Below are 20,605 nucleotides of genomic sequence, written 5' to 3'. Positions count from 1 at the left end.
TATGCCCATCTTTATCTGAGATGGTTTCACTGATATTCGGGTTCCTAATACCGGTTTCTTTAACAAGTCTGAATAGCTGCCTACTGTTACCTATTGCCGCTGCCTTTTCCATCTCTCTTGCTTTCGCTACCCACCACTGTTCACGATCATTACGTAGACTTCTTATAAGCCTGCGCTTAAGTTGACTCCGCTCTTCGTTATGCTCAGAGCCAGGTGGGATGAGTTTACGAGCATCTATCAGTGCGGTAGATGCTGCCGAGATCCATTGTTTCTCCCTAACGTTATGGTTTACCTTATTAGCGGATATCACTGCTGATTCCACAGCTTTTCGGATGTCATTCCACGCTGCCTCGGGGTGGACACAACTTACATGGCTGCCTAACTGTTTTTCTAGTTGTTCCTGAAATATATTCTTAGCTTGCCTACCATTAAGTAGAACCCTTAGAGGCTTCCCTGCAGTGTCTTTCCTACGTCCAGTAAGACGCAGACAAATACGTGCTCGCACTAGAGCATGATCTGAATCTAAGCATGTGCCCCAGAATGAGCGACAGTCTTCTATCGAGCCCCTCCATCGGTGGCTGATAGCGATGTGATCTAATTGGGTCCAACGTTGGGACGAATTCGGGGGTCGCCAGGTCAAAAGATGTTTTTCCTTATGCTTAAAGTTAGTATTTGCAAGAAATAGGCGGTTATCTGAGCATAGCTGCAACAGACGGTCGCCATTATCTGTTCTTTTCGCCATGACACCATAAGATCCACCCAGGTGTCCTTCCCTTTCACTTAGTTTACCTACTTGAGCATTAAAGTCACCTGCTACTATTACTACATCAGAACGCCTAGCTTCTCGGAGAAGGTCAGAAAGTTTCCTGTAGAACTCATCTTTTATATCGTCTGAGCTGCAGTCAGTGGGAGAGTAGGCAGAGACGACGAAGAGGCAACGACGAATTTCCCTATCTTTCCGAGTCCTTACTGATCCGTTTAGTCGAACAGCGCATAGACGACTGTCTACTGGGATCCAGTCTAAAAGAGCTAGTTCTGCCCTAGGACTTAATGCTATACCTACTCCAGCGAGGCCACGGGAAGCAGCGTCAGGGCTTCCAGATACACGGAGCGTGTATCGAGATGAAACTTTATTTTGATTAGGTGCGGTCAAATGAATGACACTACTCGGATCTTGTATGCGCGTTTCGGAGACGCAGCACACATCGATGGTGTAAGATTCTAGAGTTCTAGCTAAGGAAGCCTGTTGTCCTATTTGGCACAATGTTCGGACATTAAAAGTTCCTATATGTAGTTTAGAGCGTGGTTTCAAGAGACCAGGAATAACGTTCTGTGTACTCGAATCGTTTGCCCTAGCGGTGCGACGCGATAAAAGGACGTGGGAAGGGTTAGTCGAGGAGATAACAGAGTTATTAGGTGTAGGAAGGATTTGAAAGCGACCAACTTGGTCTTGTGTGCAGTTAAGGGTATGAGGGCTAGTATCACTTCCCGGCTGCCCACACCGTGGAAGGGTATTTCTTGAGGGACCTGAAAAAGAAGTTGGATTAGTGTTGGTCTTAACGACCTGGGAGCGTGACCGCAGTGCCCAAGGGACATCTGCTTGAGGCCGGTCACGCACGGCCTTTTTGTGGGGGATTTTTGACGTGTTAGCTCCGTTCTTCAAAAGTCCTTACCGCCGGAGACGGAAATCCGTGGGATAAGGCGAGGTGTGCATTTTTAGGGTCGACCTTTTCTAACCCAACCCCTCCTTGTGGGAAGGCAGCATCGCTGTCATGCTGGTTGTCTGAAGGAAACACCTTACTGCTTTCACACCTCTGTACAGTCAGCAGTACGACTTCGCCTTCGGACCTTGGGATTGCTGCTTTTAGTCTCACCGCTCTTCAACCGACCTGTCTGGCATGGTAGGACCTTGAGGAACGATTGTTCCAGCCAGCATAGCTCGATTGGATCATCACGATAGGCAAGCCCGACCACCACGTCAAGGTAGCAGCAACGGTCAGTCATGGTATTTATCACAAGTAGTAGCTTCAATGGCTTTTTGTTTTAAATATTCCACCTCTAAAAACTTGGTCACTGATTCGGCAACACTTTCCCCCACTAATATCATGAGTTTCAAGTGCGATAAAGGGAATTCTAAAGACCTACAGGTTTCACTTTTTACATAAGTGTTTTCATTGATTTATAGTATGAGGCAATCTTTATTGTCAGGAAACTTGGTATCATCGCAGTCTCTGATATAAGTACTTCGAAATATCGATCGTGTATGATAAAACTATCGATTAATGGGTATTAATGCTAGACGTAGACTGACGTTAATGAAGCGGCTGAAGATGTCAATTTAGATAGATTGAAGAGATGTTACATTCTCGATCTCCGTCTACTTTATTGTAAAGTTGTAGTTGATGTTACCGGATTAGGTAAGAATATGACCAGAAAACTTGACATCGAGTCGAAGAGTCCAAGACTAGTGTAGAGCCATGTAGATATGCCAGTCAGTATCCATATAGCAGTCAAAATCTGTTCGGAAAGTTTAAGTGGTGTGACGGCACATTCACGTTGACTCTACATCGTGATTAATATTATCTCATATAACCTGTCATTCTGTCCTTGTTCTCCTTTACTTTTCGATTGGTGATGATAGAACTATTTTCCCTTGCTTAAGTCATTTTTCGTACTTATGCGATTCGTCTCAATCCGATCAAGTTAATATTTGTAGATTATATTTATGTCGTGTTGACTGCACGGAAACGGGCGCGTAAGTTAACTTTTTAGAAGAGTAAATTCAGATTTCTCTGCTGTTCCGCAAGTTTTTCGTTATAGGGTAATGGGAATGGTTGCCTATGCACAGAACAATTCAGTATTCATTTTATTTGATCTGATAGTAGTATATACAGTAACAGCCCCCAAATGCCCTGGTACGGCCGAAAGTGGGGAGAGTCCGCTCTCCCTCTCGAAATGCTCTCACATGGCCACGCGAATATATAGTCTCTGCCAGGGAAGTCCTACTCACTGCCTTCTCATGGCGGGGGTGTTGTTTACGAAATTGAGAGGACGAAAAGCGAATGTCCGGCGCTTTAACCGGGTTGGTGGACATGGCGAGTTCACCTAGGGGAGTTGGAAAACCCTGATTCCAAACCAATGGTGCACATGGACTCCAGTATCCTGAAGGAACAAATGGCGTATGAACCAATTATTTGGTCACCGGCTACCATGGGACTGCATCTCCTTACGATGCTCCACTGCCTTGTAGACTAGACCTTCAGGTCAAAGGCTCGGGGTGTGGGCCCCTAAGAAAACCACCTGCTTCAGTTTGTGCACCTGAGCAGTATCACAGCCCTCACACAAAACAAATGAGATTTGTGAGGCGCATATATATATGGTTCCCCTTTGTACCAATATTTATGTGTTCAAATAATAATAAAATATAGTAACAACTTCGCTTACTGTTGTTATCTGGAGTGATCATTTTAGTAAGTAGTATGTCTTAAAAGTCAATATTTTATAGATCCACCACTATGGCTGTAAACAATGTTTTTCTGGCACCCAAGTTCACATGATATAATTTAACATCAATAGAAAACGTTTTTAAAACGTTCATTAAAAAAAATCAAGCAGTATAATTGGAAAAAAGCATACTCATATCCCACTATGGTTACTGATACTCACATTGAACTCTTATGAACGTATAGGGAGACACGAACGAGTATGCTTTAGGTCCTCACAATATTAAATGTAAATAGTGCCAATAAATCAGTAAATAGTCGGTGCTCCATTATTTCCCGGTATGCTACTTATTTTCTAACGATTTTTCCGATTTCGTCCTATACTACTAGACAATGTGTTTTCAAGAGACGTTTTGTTTTGGTTCAAGAGCAAATTGTTTTAAGTGCAGGCCAGTCTGTTTGAAACCCTACCCGTGTGAACGAGTAGATTACTGGTCATTAACGTAGACCCGTTCTATGCATCCAAGGTACTGTATTTGAATAACTTATCCCGTTGTCAGTCAGACAAATACACAATTACAAAAATCATTTTCAAGTAGTCGTAGACTTTGTATAGGTAACCAATCAGTCATTTTACTGAGACTTTCAAAATCAATGTTTGTTGCTTTTTCCGATCATTTTTAATTACGATTTTTGAGTTAGTGTCATTTCTGTCTCAGTAAGTAAATTCTTGTTACTCTAAAAATCACGTCATTTTCAGTCGAAACTTCTGGAGGCCCTCATTCTCCACCATCACAACTAAGTGGACACACAAAGCAAATTAGAAACAACGTTACAACTACTGTTCCAGGTACTGCTCTTTTCCTCGGTGTTGGGGATACTGGCCAACTTGGTTTGGGACCAGATGTAACAGAACGTTCAAGACCTGCGCTCCCAAGTGCTACAAGTCTTAATGCATTACAAACAACCAAAGAAAATTCTTTTTCTTATTTCACACAAATATGTTGCGGGGGCATGCATTCTGTTTGCCTGACAACTAATGGTACTGTTGCTACCTGTGGTTGCAATGATGAGGGAGCATTGGGTAGACCAACGGGTACGGAGTCAGGATCCTGTGATTTGTCTTCATGCGATCACAATGGTTCTTACCCTATTGTAGATGAGTGTCATCTTGGACTTATACCGTTTCCAACGAAGGTAAAGATAGTTATGGTAAGTAACTGATAAACATTTCAAAATATTACATTTGATTTTAATCGTATAGTTTATTTTCATAGTGTGTAAATCTAATGATCCAAGACCTGTTATCGCGAATCTGATTGGTTCGTCCATAAATTATAGTCTCGTGGATTCAATCTTCGGATCACCTTGAGCAACAATCCAACCATAGTTGAAATGTTTATCCCCCTCCGAACACAAGATGTTGCTTCAGGATTGGTCTGCATCAACGCCCAAAGTAATGACGAAAAATGAAGTAGTTGAGGGGATTGAACACTTCACTTATCTTGGAAGTCTCATCAGCCCTGATGGGTTGGTGCATGATGAACTATCGACACATTCAGAACGCTTGTTCGGCTTCTGCCAACTTGCATCACTTGTGAAGTAAGCGATACATCGATCTATCAACTAAAGGGCAAGTATACTGAGTAGAACTTTATCCTATTCTTTATGATTAAAACGTAGTCTTTAACAATAGAGGATATTCGTGTGTCACTAGTATTCTATCATAGATGTCTTCGAAGTATTTTTCGTGTATTTTGGAACCATCTAGTTAGAAATTTCGAGATTAGACGGAGGCTACTAGGTGTGTACGATAAATCTGTTAGTGAAATAGTGATTGTTCATTGACTGGCGTGATTACTCGGATTTATTCTTTCGTAATCACTTCGTGTATTCATAGTATTCTATATCATCATTAATATCGTTACTATTTGTACTACTCTAGAATGATTAAATGACTTTGTCCTATTTTCAAACTTGTCTCGTGGATTTGTACAATAAGTAAACTAACCCTTTCTTTGTTGTTTAGGTTTCCGCTGGTGATAGTCACACTGCAGCCTTAGATACCAATGGTCAGGTGTGGTTGTGGGGAACGTTCCGAGGAGCTAGTGGTCCTATAGGACTCACACAACCTGGGGAGATTTGTACAACTCCGCGACTATTACTAGCTTATGCAATGAACAGTTCCACTGAAAACAATGATGGTGTTTCAAACAATGATTCCAAGTTATCTAGTCGATCGATAAATACAGCGCTTCTAACTCCTAGTACACATGTAGTGAAAATTGCTTCTGGACAAGACCATTTGGTTTGTCTGACAGATGAAGGTCGGCTCTATACTATGGGATGTGGTGAACAAGGTCAACTGGGTCGTGTTGCTGAACGGTTTGCTAAAGATGGTGGTCGTTCAGGGATTAGTAAGGAAAACATTTTGATATACTTTACATCTTTTGCTGTAATATTAAACTACTGTTTTGAAAATTGGCCTGTGACAGTTTCTATAAGCAGTCATTAAAGATATCGAATTTAAGTTGTATCCACGTTCAGACATGTTTTGGGTTGTTACTTTGCTTTAGATCCACTCTTTTTCTTTTCTTAAATCCTAGGTTTCTAAATTATCTCACAAATGTTGTCGCCATTTCACTACTTATTTTATTTTTAAGTCGTATCTTCTGCGCCTAATCTTATTTCTTATCAATAATGCTACTACTACCTCTACTACTCTGGGATTTGCCTTAACAACTTTGTTGCGTATGTTGCGTATGACTGACTGATTTGCTAGCTTTACATTAACTTTCCATTTGGATATCAGGAGGATTGAATTAACAAAACTTGTATTGTAGTTACATTGCCATATCGTCTTCCTCCTTTAGCCATCAGATCCCAGGTTCGAGCAATGATTTACTTAATTCGGTCCGGACATTGGGTGGCACTACTAGCCATCACACAAGTATGGTACAAAGCAGCTGAGTGTATAAACTTGTACTAGATAAATTAAGTGCTCCAAAACTCATGACTTTTGTTTCAGGTGCTACTGCTATAAGTTTATAGACATCTTATTCCAACAGCCAGTATAATCAATGTACATTCGTTTTTATTGTATATGACTTGAGCTTTTACGAAAATAAAGCTACTATTTAGTGGAGAGTAGGATAGACCTGTTGCTGATGAGGGCAAACAAAATGGTCTAATGTGCTTTTTTGGACTCAGGTTAGGTGTCTATAAGATGATCCCTTTGGCTTCTTGTTTTAGATGCATCCATCTTTATTATTAACTAATAAAACCAAAATTTTTGTTTATGTCTTAAACTGATCGTTTTGATAGAATACCTCAAGATTTGTAAACTGTACTTTCTCAAGAAGAAGTTATTTTAAGTAGATCAAAAAGTCAGTAATTTTAGTGTTGTCAGGTCCGATCAATTTCCTTTGCGTGTTTGCTGTTCTGTATTATCTCTCAACTATCTTTTTCTTTTGGAGAAGGTACTTTTCTAAATGTAGTTAGGAAGTATCGATGACTATGAATAAATAGAGGGGATTTAAGCAGATTTGCCATCGCACTATATGCAACATTTCTTCTATTTGCTAATAAAACTTTTTGTCCAGTTTAAAACTAGGCCCTTCGAATTTCAACCTTTTATTTATTTCATATTGAGCCGAACAGCACTTCTGGTGGACCTAAGTATTGTTGTTTCGTTAGCAAGTAAAGCTAGGGGAAATCTTTATTGTCATAACATGCCCACTAATACCTTCATACTTTAGTCCCATGTGCTCTACTTTTTAAAATATTAACCATAATTTTTAATCTGTAGTGTCAAATACATCCTTGTACTTCTTCAGATGTTAAGAGCACATTGTAACAACTTGATTTTTCTATTTCGTACTCCTGTGATTTATTATTGAATTTTAGGCTCACTACTTCAACCTACTGAATGTCGAGTTCGTGGAGCCGTCCGTTTTTCCGATGTGTGGGCAGGAGGTTTCGCTACATTCGCTCGTTGTCAAATGACTGGTGCCATCTATGCCTGTGGTCTAAATAATTATGGTCAGCTGGCATTACGCGATACAACCGGTCATGGAAAATCGCTTTCATGTAATTCTACGGAAGAGTTTGTTGACATCGAACTGGATATGGCTGAGAATGCTGAAAAGCTAGTAACTGATCGTCAGGAAGCTGACAGGTCAGAAGCCCAGCTGATCGCTCGACAGGGTCCCCTTATTCAGTTCATGTTAATTCGAGCCTTTGGATTTGATCCGGATCAAGATTGGCGTCAGTTTGCGATCGGTATGCATCACACACTGGCTTTAAACCATCTTGGTAAGCTATTCTACACACAATTTTGTGTTATTTTGTAGAACTTTCGATGATCGTATGTATTATTATTACTCATATTATTTTGTAAGTTGATCCCATACACTACTTATCACTCCACGTACTCATTTTGAACCGTCATTTCTCAGTTACAATTCCAGTAAGATACATATAATTTGTTGTCCATTCGAAAATATTTTCCTTGCGTCTATCCGGGGACATTGTTTCGTTGACATCGCCCTGACCACTGTGGGTAAGAGAACACCAGTCGACTGCATTTCAACCATTAGTCGTTTAGTTTTCTGCTAAGATAAAATGTTTAAAGAAGAAATTGACAAGTAAGACAGTATCTTACTGTTTCTGTTAACATTCCCAACGATTACTAATTGCAACCAAAAGTGAGTTTTACTACTATCTCAATAACCTGAACATACTGCGGTGTTGGTTGTGGAGTTAGATGTGTTGATTGGGCGTCTAAGTATAGGAGAATCTTTTGAGTTGCTAGTGGAGACTTACTTCATTCACAATTTGAGTGATGCCGTAGATAGACCGATACCGAATCTTAACTTATTCATCCCGTATTCACTACATAGTACTCTCCATCTGCAGCTTATATTAATTGAAGTCAGTCACTAGCAACAAAAAACTTGACGTCTGTGAAACTATTAGCGATCTTCAGAGACATAGAAAACAGTTCTACTTCTTGGTTGTCCAAGCAACTTCGATCAAAGTGTCTCATTCTTCTTGGTCGATGGATACAAATTCACCTGATGTTATGAAGGTTCGAAATGAAGTGAAATGATGTACGCCAATTGATACGGACGACTTGGTGTTTACTTTTTTCAAGGATAGATTGTTATGGATAAACTGACTACATTGTTTGAACAAAGGATTCTATTAGAAGTACAGTGATTGTGTCGTACTTATCTAACAAATGAGTCTATTTAATGCATGTCATGACTATCGGAGTAAACGCCTGAAACCATATGATTTTCTTCGTACTGTACAGACTGCTTGAAACTCAAGAAAAATATACTCACAAGGACTAGGTTGGACTTTGTCTATTCTACTCTCCACCAAATGCTTTAATACCACCAGCCGTATTGCGGTCTAACAACCACCATATTTTCTGACTTCAGATCTGTTTTCGTTTGGGTGATAAGCTTATAGTTTGAGATTGTATATTGAGAAGGATTGCACTGGATATGTTTGCTAACATTCCAAAACCCTGAACTAGAACATGCCAGATAGAGTGAGTATTTACAAACACCTTTTCTCTTGTTCTAGTCCAGCAGCAGGGTTGTGCTAGGTTGCTCATTTTCACCAGTATTCTTTAATTCATCAGTCAGAACCATTCTGAAACAGTTCCAATAATGCTTCGAGCCGTCGAAATATAATATACTTTTATGTGACTATATGAGGAATAATCTCCTTGTGGTAAGAAGGTTTTGTGTTTGGTTATCTTCATGAGCGCTGATAGTGGTGTAGTAGGTCGCTTTTACGGTAGCAAACCCTTTAACGAAAAAACCCCGTATAGGCCATCTTTTGTGCAGTCACAACTCGACCATAGTTACTAACATCTGGGTGATTAACGATTCAGTACGAACAGTTCTGTGCTTGCAAAATGTTTGACATTTTCTTTTTCGGAAGCATTTCTCGCAGTTTGTAGCAATATTATTTAGTTAGTGCCAAAGTTTGGAGACATATTTTAGGGTATAATGTAGACGACTGAACAAGTATTTGCGCTTTGAAAAACTAATTTCGGTAGTTTGGTCAAGTTTCGCATGTGTCATCCTGAATGCTTCCATATTATTATCTACGGGCCTTTGGACTGAGTGGAAAAAAGGAAAGATAAAAAATTAGGGTATCTGAACGTGTAACAATCCCATTGTGGGATATGTTATCATATTGTTATTCCCTGAATGTTCTTAAAAAAATGGGTCAGTATACTACTTGATCATCATTCATGATTTGTAAAATATGTAGTAAGAAATAATTGATCGCTTTTGCAGATGCTTAGTGTCTCCGATTTTTTCCCCGAATTTCCTTTTCATAACACGATAGTACGTTTTCGAATTATTTTAGTTTCTACATTTAGATGTAGGTGTTTACTTTTTATTCAGAGTTTTTATAAATTCAAGTTTCACAACTAACCATGTCATGCTTTTGTAGGTCACGTGTACGCTGTTGGTCGACCAGATTACGGTCGTCTTGGTTTGGGGTGTGATTTGAAGGGATCGAAAATTTCAGTGAACAAACCTACACGCGTGCTTGGTGCACTTAATGAGTGTGTCTGCTCATGGATCGGTTGTGGAGAAGTATGTTCATTTGCGGTTGATACTAAAGGTTAGTTTTGAAAACGTTGACTCATCTATTCTAAACTAAAGGTGCCTTGTTTAATTTCGAAACCAATTTAACAATTTCTATGTTAGAAAATAAGGCTGATAGTGTATGAAACATTTCATATATTTCACCGTGTCTTGTGTATGATGATTTTTCTCTGTCTTAGATGTTACAAGCATTCATTCTGGTTGGGCAGAGCAATATCAAGGTTGGCCCGTGATTCCTTTAATGCTTTTAAAATACTGATAAGTTAGTATTCTTCTCTGCCTCGTTCCAGACTTATGGAATCGACTAGTTACGCCCAATAATTCAGTTTCGCACCAAACTCGATTGTCTAAAGGTTCAGGAACAAGAGTATTTAATTAATCATATTGGTTCTCAAATTGGGCATTAATTGTCAGGTCAGTCATTCATATCAGAGAGATAGTAAAACTAAGCTCAAATTAAAGTCCCTCCTTTCCTTGAACAGACAATATGACAGAAGCCAAAGTAGTTACCTATTTATCAGGATTGACTGGAAATAAAACGGTATGATTTCTATCACCATAAGATTTATTTGGCTTTGGCTTAATCTCCTTTCATTTTTGCAACTATGGTCGCACAAAAATTTATGAATTTTATGTGACATAAAAATGACAGTTTTTGTGATGCACAAATGTGGAGTTCGATGAATTTGTTTTAATTCTCTCGATAATTTTCTAAAGGTGATTTAGTAAGTCAAATAAGATTTGAGAAATTTGGTTCCAGATTACTAGAATGTACACTCTTATATGATTGGCTTGGAAATTTATGGTTTGTCAAACAAAATTTGTAAATATAAAAACTTTCGTCTAAATTAGATCGAATAGTTTTACAGTATTTGGGCGCCGAGTTGGTGTGAAACATTGAATAGGAAGAATGTATTTGTAAAATCTCAGCGAATGAATTTGAATATGCCGGCTTTCCGAAAAATACTAATTTTTAAACCGTAAGGATAGCTCGTTGGCAAACTCAAGGAAGCCTCGAGAAGCCCAGAAAAAGCCGAAGACATTTCAGCCAATCACCGCTAGGGGAACATTCTAGAATATCGATGTGTAGCTCCCCTATTGGATGAATAAAAAAGACCCCCTATGTGCCTATCGGCTGTCCGAAATGATGATTTACTTTCTGCCAAAACCTATAAATACATGAGATTCTTGTACTGTATTTGACAGTGTGTGGGGAAATACATCCCTACTTACTAGTCTTCTGTCTTCTCTCTTGCGACGTTGCGGGTTCGATCGTTCAAGTAGTCTAGTAGTACGCGGCATAGCAAGAATCTAAAGCTCTAGATATAACAACTGGCGACGGGGTCAATTTATCAAAATGTACCTTTTATTCATCCCACTATCGTTACCAGGTTTGAATTTGTAGTCCAAACCAATTTAAACGCTGTAGAAAGTTAACTAGAATTCTATGGTAAAAAATATTTTGTACATAGTGTCATCAAATTAGATGTATTTATTTATAGGTCGTGCTTATTCTTGGGGTATGGGTAGCAATCATCAACTTGGGCATGGAGATAGTGAAGATGACTGTTGGGAACCAGAGTTGATGGTAGGAAAACAGCTAGAAGATCGGTAAGATATTTGAGTGTTTACATTTAAATATAAAACTTATCTTTTGCTTATAACGTGGTTCGATGTGCATGTTGTCCATGTAAAAACATTTTTATGAGGTGTACTTTTGTAGTTCTAATCTTTCCTCCATTTGGAAATAATCGTAATCATTATGATTTCTAATGGATTTGGTTTGATTTGCAATTTCACATCTTCAGCATGCATGTTAAACAATATTAGTTAGTTTAATCACTCTCCAACTTTCCAGTTACCTTTAAACACTTCAATTAAGATCTAATTCGCTGCTCTTATTTTAAATAAAGTGAATTACCTGGCTTCTCACAAACATGGATATTTATCTTTACAATTATTTGTACAGTGACTAAGTTTTAAAAAAAATGGTCGCTTAGAATTCTTCTTTTATCATGTTTTGACATTCATTCGATAGAGCATAGCTCATCGCTTCAGTTAGAATAAGTTTGATTAAAGATTAGTTTTAAACTATCATGTTTTTATTTATTTATTTATTTAAACACATAAATGTTGGTACAAAGGGGAACCATATATATATGCGCCTCACAAATCTCATTTGTTTTGTGTGAGGGCTGTGATACTGCTCAGGTGCACAAACTGAAGCAGGTGGTTTTCTTAGGGGCCCACACCCCGAGCCTTTGACCTGAAGGTCTAGTCTACAAGGCAGTGGAGCATCGTAAGGAGATGCAGTCCCATGGTAGCCGGTGACCAAATAATTGGTTCATACGCCATTTGTTCCTTCAGGATACTGGAGTCCATGTGCACCATTGGTTTGGAATCAGGGTTTTCCAACTCCCCTAGGTGAACTCGCCATGTCCACCAACCCGGTTAAAGCGCCGGACATTCGCTTTTCGTCCTCTCAATTTCGTAAACAACACCCCCGCCACGAGAAGGCAGTGAGTAGGACTTCCCTGGCAGAGACTATATATTCGCGTGGCCATGTGAGAGCATTTCGAGAGAGAGAGAGAGAGCGGACTCTCCCCACTTTCGGCCGTACCAGGGCATTTGGGGGCTAAGTGAGTGCGAACGCACTGCCTCCAGGGAGAAATATCATATCCAACTATCATGTTGGACCTTCCAATCCAAATTTTAAAATAAAAAGTATAATATTTCTGCATCAAAGTTATTGGAATTAAGTTTATCCATCTTCTAGCGTGTACGAAAAAGTAAATGTAAATTATATTACTTTCAAAGTGGTATTATGTATTTAAAGAAAAATGTTTAATAATTGTCTATTTAATACTTAGTTCTGGAAAGCAGTTAGATTCTCAATAAAATGCTCTACCTAGCGTGTATAAAACTTTCTTAATTCACCTTCAACAAAAAAGGTTTATATCATTATCTGAATAGCTTCTCTATTATCTTGGACTCGCAGTTACCCTCACTATCGCCTAACGAGTTATTTCATCACATACAAACAATTCTCTAAAGGCATCTATGATCAAATATGTTTCCTATATTTAAGACTTACGAACTTAAGGTGGCAAATTGTGATTTAAAAAGTTGCTAGTCTTTTTTGTCATACTCCATCATTTTCATACAGACTGTATTTGTAATGAATTCGCTCAACTAAGCATTTATTTAAAATGTGATATCTTATATTTCTTGCAGACGAGTTTTAATGATTGATGCTGGTGGTCAACATACTGTTATGCTTGCTTGCTCTGATACTCAGCCGAAAGTGATTGATACTGAGACAGATATTGTCATGGGTGATTCTAATCAGCTTCCAAATGGGATGAACAAATCTCCAGCAGCCGATAAACATGATGAGGAAATGTCAGAAATAATGTCTGGTCCACTTTCTAATAATAATATAGAGCAACATCAGCAAAGTGTGGAATTATCCAAGAATCTTAAGATGTGTGATTCTTCCGCTGATACATCAGTAGAGCGTATTTTGATTCCACCTATTGGACCTGGTGCCCCACAAAGCAAGCGAAACCGACGTGCAAGTCCTTCATCTGTAACTGGAAGTACCGGGACGACGTTACTTACTCCCATTGGGTTTAGTTGTGAAAGTACAACAGGAAGTACAGCAGGGGCCACAATCAATAGCAGCGTTCATAGTTCTGCTGTTTCTGATACTTGCTCCGTTGGATCATGTGCGTCGACAAGTAGTACAAGCAGTCAGTTAAATAGTGCTAAAAGTACCGATGGTGGTGGAAGTAGCCGATGTAGTTCTTTTGATAATTACAGTGTACAGAGTAGCTTATTGTTAGTGCCATCCACAGAAGATAAATCCCGTAAAGGCACATGATATCCTGTTCTTATTTCCAGTATTTAAAAAAATCTACTTCGTATTGTTATTTACATTGATCCTTCTTAAGGTTATTTATAATACGTGGTATCACTTATATTTAGTCGTCATTTTTCAAACTGCTCAAATTTATTTTATCTCTAACCTTGTGGCTATACACATTCATCGTCTTTGAGTCCTCTGTTCTTGTGGAGAATTTCCATACTGAATTTATCCCATGTGATGTTTTGTCTTGGTTTTTGTGTGTAATAATGGTTACCATTTGTAGGGAATTAAAGATGAACTTACTCTTTATGTAATCCTTTGTTTCCAGACAACTTTCACTCAAACAATTTCAGGCAACTAACTGATTAACTCACCTATTCGTTTTATATGTATAATGTTTATTTTGTACACTACATCGATTTGTATAATTTAATCTTTGTTAAACATTTGGAAAATAAAAAAAACTTTAGATATCCTTATGTATACTTTGAATGTTAATCTAACCTTTGTTTTTGTGACTGCTTGTATGTATGCTTATGTAATTATATTATAATAATAATTCATACTCACTTAAACGTTAACATTGTAGTTTTGTAAGTTAAATATAAATATTTTGAGTGGGTTTCTTATGGAAGGTTACTTACATAAAGTAAGTCGTGTTTGTTGAGGAAGTGGTGTTCATACCTTGAAATTGTAATGAAGTTGTCTGTATTTCTCTGATAGAGCATCCATCTTTTGTCATTTCTCCAACTTCATACATTCTATCACTGTAAATATTTTAATGTATTTTGATTTTTCCACGATAATCAGTACTACTACTTCTAAAATCTTTTATCTGATTGTTCAACCAAGTGGAAATATTTTTGGTTAGATTGGATAGCTATAAAAGATAATACGATTTTCATGCATTCATAGACTTTGGTTTATAGCAAAATTCTTGGTTTTAGAACCACTATGGTTTTAAGCTAGAAGTCTTGAAGTTTTATTAATTGTTTTAAGCTAGATCACTAAGACCTGTTTTCTCTAACATCTCTATTTTGTAGTACGGGTACCATTATAGAATCACCTCATTTTTCTCTTATCCTAATGAATCCTTTGCACTCAATATTTTTCTGTTGTTTCAAACGTACACAACTTTTTCTAGTGCACTTATCGAACTAGAATCGACAGTTGTTAGTAGAAAGGATCTTATTATCAGATAAAGAAACTATATATGTCGTAATAACACCGATGATAACCTCGTTACTGCCTTTAGCTCTTGTCAACTAGACTATCACATATTGTTTACTAGTTGTGTGTTTAATACTACTTTCTTTTGTATTGTAACTCGTTCCAGTGCATTCAGCTTATCTACTCCATTCATCGAAGAAAACTGACGGACAACAGAATGGACTCATGCACAAAATTAGCAATATCAGCGTGTATAGGTAACAGAAAAATCAGTTCAGCTGTAGGTCCCATAAAATAAAATATAAGTGTGGTCATAATATCTATTAGGAGTAAATTCTTCATTTTTTGCTAGCATGGTTGAATATTAGTTGAAATCTTAACGTGCAATAATGATACTAGATAGTTTTGGCAACGAAGCTAAATACTGGGTGTTTTCTGAATTCTAATCAATTGCGAATTATATAGAGAATTCCACTGATATACCTCATTTCGAAGGATCATCTAGTTTGTTGGTGAACGCTTAAATTTTGCTGAGAATACTTTTCAGGTAAATGTCAGTGTTTTGTTATTTTCTTGTTGCAGCTAACACTGAAAAATTATTGACTCAAACAAAATCCTCATAACTGCATTTTGATTTTTGAAAAGTATTTACCGATAAAACTGAAAAAAAGAAAAATATTCTTTAATTAAACAGCCGATCTAATGACATTTCTAAGTAGGTTTGGGCGTTTTCAAAATTTTACCTGAACAAAAAAGTCAGTTATGTGTAACGGTCCAGGTCGCCATACCATAATAGTACAGCGAGGTAAAATTACCAAACAAATTCTAAATTGATGGCAGTATCAGTAGTAGTAGAAAAGATTGAGGATAAAAGGAAATGTTATAGGGCGATTTCGTGACTGAGGATTTAAGGGAAACAAAGGGTGAGGTACCTACACCATTGAGACAAATTCTGAGCCATGTCGCTCTAAATTTCTAACCACAGGTTACAATAAACACGCACATGCTAACCGGGTATTCTCTGCTTATTTGCATGGCTCAGTTCAGTTGTCAGTCACTCTATGGACCAATGCTATGTCCTGGCGTGGTGGTCCCTAGCTTTATTTGAACCTAATCGTTTGCCAGACAACACCTGTCAAAGTTGATGGTAGCGGGAAATATGTAATACACGTCCTAGCCAGCTCAGTTGACGACGACAACCAATATACCATTTTTACTTAGTACCTTGCTTATAACTCGTGAATCGCCCACTCAGTGGTGCATGGGCGGTGCTTCGAACACACCTAGTGTGACGAATATTCTCGATTCTTAGTAGGCATGCTTCACACCCATAAGGTAGAACAAGGCGAACTGATGAGCCATAAACTTATCCCCTAGTTAGCAGACGGACACTTTCCCTACCCTACAAGTGATGCAAGTTGGCAGAGGTTAATTGAGCTTCACGAATCTTAACCAACATTTCGTCAGACACCAACGCACCAAAGTTGTGAATTCCGAGAAAAGTGGGATGGTCGATGCGCTGGATAGGTGTTGAAGAAAATCAGTTTTGAAGCAATATTTTGCGTCTCGAGGTAGAGAATCTCCTTCAAAACATTGGATTGTTGTTTAAGGCTGTTAGAAGACTATACAGGTTTTCAGCAACTAAGAACAATAAGTAATTAATAAATGAAAAATGAAGCACCCGATGTGTCTATTTATCCATAGTTTGAATATTTACCATTCGATGGATAGTGAGTTGATTATTCAGTCTGTCCAATCAAAACAAGATTAATTTTAAATAAATACAGTTAAATTTATTTATTTAATGCATTTGATAAAACTACCAGATAGTTCCCCAATGAATACCATATTATGCACATTCAAGATTCACCTAATGCAGGTATATCTAAGTTTTCAACATCATTTCTTAATGCATCTATAAAATGATTTATTTCCATTACTCTTGCTCTGTTTCGATCATATTTCTCACCAGAATATATAGAAGTAATTGTTTCCTTCATCCATTTTTTTGCTTTTTCATTAATTTCATCGGCAAATTCATCAATTTTAAGTAAATGAGCATCGTTACTGGCTGTTAGTGCATTCGTTACACTTTCTTTATCAATAAAAATCTGTAATAATTATTCCAAAAAAGAACATACAATAAAGCTTGTATTTCAATTAAGTTGAAATAATTGAAAATAAGATATTCCAATTTTTTGTAGATATTACGAGGATATGATGAGAAATATGCACAACTGTAGATTGATTAATTACCGGTGACATAAAATAGACATCTCTGAAGCTTTTGTTTAAGAGCGATAATCTACTTAAAATTAAGTAAATTTTAGGTTGTAACATTACACAACTTCTTTTGGCTTATATAAGAACTTTCGTCTAAATTAGAGCGAATAGTTTCACAGTATTTGGGCGCCGAGTTGATGTAAGACATTATTTCCTTGAAAAAGCTTGGACCAGATTGTCAGGCGAAACGGATTTACTTCAAATTCATTTGCTGAGATTTTACAAATATATTATTCTTTTGGCTTATTATTTAAAAACGACTAGATCTTACTTTCGAATCTAGGGACACTTTCACAACTTACGATAAACATTTCTTAATGTATGTTGTTAAACAAATAAAAATTTTTATGAATCTTGACAAGTGCTATTTAACAACTACACTTGAATGATATTTTCAGATAAGTACACTTACCATAATCATTATTGATTCGTCATTTGTCAAAATAATCCCGGAATTTTATGTACAGAAGAAACGGTAACATTATCAATATCGTTTTTGGGTACCTATGAATTTGAAAGCTGAAGAATCCAGTCCTACATTTTTGATTACTTTGAATACAACAATTCAAGGCTCATGAACTTCAGAATCGTTTTTAAAAAAATATTTGTACCTAATATTTTTGAATTTTTCTTGTATTTCCACCCTGTGTTTAACGCTTAGTTAACCAGTGAAACTTGTTAACCTACTGTGTACTTTTCACAAAGAATTTTGAAACATCGTCAGATAGTTCTTGACTTTCTGATTTAGTTAACTCTACATATAATTGGTGCCTTTATATTTGTATTGTCTCTAGACATATGTCTGTTTCTAAATGGGAAATGATCACATTTAAATGCTGACTCTGATGAGACCTTAACGAAACTAACCACTCACTAGTTATCGCCATCCAAAATTAGATTACCAAGTACTCATCTACTAACAACTCGAAGGAATTCCATTCATATATTTATTTTGGTCATCGACAATCATGACGGTAACTTTACTGAAACCTCCAAGAAACTCTTCGTACCTTGGATACTCCTATCCATGTGACAAAGCGGGGAATCAAAAAGATTTTGCATGTAATTATTCAAAAGTTATGCATAAGTTATCGAATAGTACTAATTATCATTCTGTTTAATCCCAAAATTTAATCAATTCGTCGTCAAAATATAAACAGGATCGAGATACTGATCAGTAAATTTCGCATCCACTACTAAAAATGTCAGTATTTGAAAGCCTATTGATTTGCCGTATTTTGTCTCCCTTTACAACAAAGCAGAAAAAAATTAATGCGAAAATAATTGTTCAATACAAATAACCATCCTTATATTTATGATTTTATAACTTACGGCTAAAAGAGCATCTGATGGTTCACTTTGGAAGTCACTGCGCATAAATCGTTCTAAAATACCTGGGCATAGATCAGTCAACCTTTCATGATACTGAGTTTGTAATTCGCGGCATTCTGTAAAATGTTCCTGAAAAAATAATTGATTCGAAATAAAATCCTATGAAGAGAAAAAAAGTCATTGGTCAATTATTAAAGTAAAACAATAAAATCATCATTTGAAGTTGGTTTTTGTCACATTAGTATCAACTGGGGAACCATAAATGACTGAATAACTATCCTAGTTTAGGACTCTAGACAGTGAGCATTCATAGCTTCTTTGGGTTTTGATCTCGTTACCTTGGCACTCAGTGCATTGCCTTCAGATGACTGTATAAGGGTCAAGTAGTTCACATTTTCAACCTCAACCAATTCACGATACTCAGAGCTTCATCATCCAGTACTTTTAATGGATAAATGTCTTACTCATCATAAGACCAGAATGCCCTGATTAGATCAACAGTCGTTATCAATCTGTGAAACAACTGGAATCGTTACCATCCTAGATATTCAAACCTAGGTGATTCATTACCACTATTTAAAAACGCTATCAGCATACTTTACAGGATGTCATTAAGAATTGACTTTATGTGTGTTGATTTCTCGATCCATTAAATTAGATGCCAACTTCATATGACTGAAAGTCTATGTGAATGGAGAGCATGTTTAAAAATCAGTTCAGTGATGGTATTAGGTACTTACTTCAACATTTTCAATAAATGTATTAATCATATCATTTAAGTTTAATTCAAATTCATTAATTAATTCATCAATTTGTTCAACTAAAACTGATTCATTTCTCATTAATTCATTCCATAATTGTTGTACATTCTCATTATAATCTAAAATATCATCTTCGACTTTAATTGAATCAGTATTCTCTAGAAGTTCTTTAAATATCTATTTAAAAGAAAATTAAAATGAATAGGAAAAACAATGCACTATGAGCTTTATTTTTTGAATGTAGATGTGTATTATTTTACTAACACTGTAATGGACGAGAACACAGGTGGGGATAATCAGATGTATTTAAATACAAAATTACAGGATCTCTTCGTAAGATGAGAACCATATACTGAATACTTCATCTGAAAATCCCCGTCATATGTCCTTGACATTTTGTATGATTCTTCCAGTTCACAATTACTTTCAATTTCCGTTTCTATTCTCTTCAACTTGATCTTCTAAACCTTCCGCTGTCAGGGTTCCCACTTTCAGTTGGCGTCACATACTACTTATGTCTGTTGACATAAGTAGCATGCATCACAACACTCCTTTGATTTTATTACACCAGAAAATACATCCTCAAATTATTAAGTACAAGCAAATTAATTGTACACATGTTTTGTTTGTTAAAATGTGTTTCTTTTTTATAAATTAGGAATTAATATAACTTTTTTATTCACAGAAACCCCAAAGCTGTGGTTAATAAACATTATTTTTATATTTAATCAATCTGGGACTTGTGCCGATAAACACTGAATAAATCGAATGTTTTATTGTGCTCTATCATAAATTAACTGAAGTTTACTAAATGTTTATTTTTATATTCTGATGCACTTGATGAATCACTAGATATATCACATCATGCGATCAAGGAGATTTTTAGGTCTTAAATTAATTCGATGGAAAATGCGTTTGGACAAAACAGTTATCCTTCACTCTTAGTTTTGAATGATTGCCCAAATGATATCGATACTAGATGATGATTAACGTCTATTAGAAGAAATCTTTGTCAACACTAAATTGTAGATCAGAAGGGTTTTTTGTGGAGATTTCAGTATTTTCATAGTTGAAATCATCAGTCAATTGAAGCTAGACCACCATGGAAAA

At 36.8% G+C, this 20,605-nt stretch overlaps 2 protein-coding genes across 2 annotated transcripts in view; one reads left to right on the top strand and one right to left on the bottom strand.

Moving 5' to 3' along the window:
• Positions 1–14,528, top strand: part of Smp_076530 (regulator of chromosome condensation, putative) — a gene marked incomplete at its 5' end in the record, with an annotated part of 15,967 nt that extends 1,439 nt beyond the window's left edge. The window contains 6 exons of the mRNA XM_018799043.1: positions 4,204–4,655; positions 5,473–5,860; positions 7,350–7,757; positions 9,924–10,097; positions 11,584–11,692; positions 13,316–14,528. Of these exons, the coding sequence (XP_018646636.1) occupies positions 4,204–4,655; positions 5,473–5,860; positions 7,350–7,757; positions 9,924–10,097; positions 11,584–11,692; positions 13,316–13,964 (2,180 nt within the window). The 3' untranslated portion in view covers positions 13,965–14,528. The remainder of the gene's footprint in view (positions 1–4,203; positions 4,656–5,472; positions 5,861–7,349; positions 7,758–9,923; positions 10,098–11,583; positions 11,693–13,315) is intronic.
• A 2,366-nt stretch (positions 14,529–16,894) lies between these two features.
• The window catches only part of Smp_076540 (hypothetical protein), a gene marked incomplete at its 5' end in the record, with an annotated part of 10,984 nt that continues 7,273 nt past the window's right edge, over positions 16,895–20,605 (bottom strand). The window contains 3 exons of the mRNA XM_018799030.1: positions 16,895–17,230; positions 18,735–18,863; positions 19,475–19,672. Of these exons, the coding sequence (XP_018646635.1) occupies positions 16,979–17,230; positions 18,735–18,863; positions 19,475–19,672 (579 nt within the window). The 3' untranslated portion in view covers positions 16,895–16,978. The remainder of the gene's footprint in view (positions 17,231–18,734; positions 18,864–19,474; positions 19,673–20,605) is intronic.

This window comes from Schistosoma mansoni (genome assembly GCF_000237925.1).
Source record: "Schistosoma mansoni, WGS project CABG00000000 data, supercontig 0149, strain Puerto Rico, whole genome shotgun sequence".
Classification (NCBI taxonomy): Eukaryota; Metazoa; Platyhelminthes; class Trematoda; order Strigeidida; family Schistosomatidae; genus Schistosoma; species Schistosoma mansoni.
The sequence above is the reverse complement of the archived record's forward strand: the minus strand, read 5'-3'. Positions and strand labels throughout refer to the sequence as shown.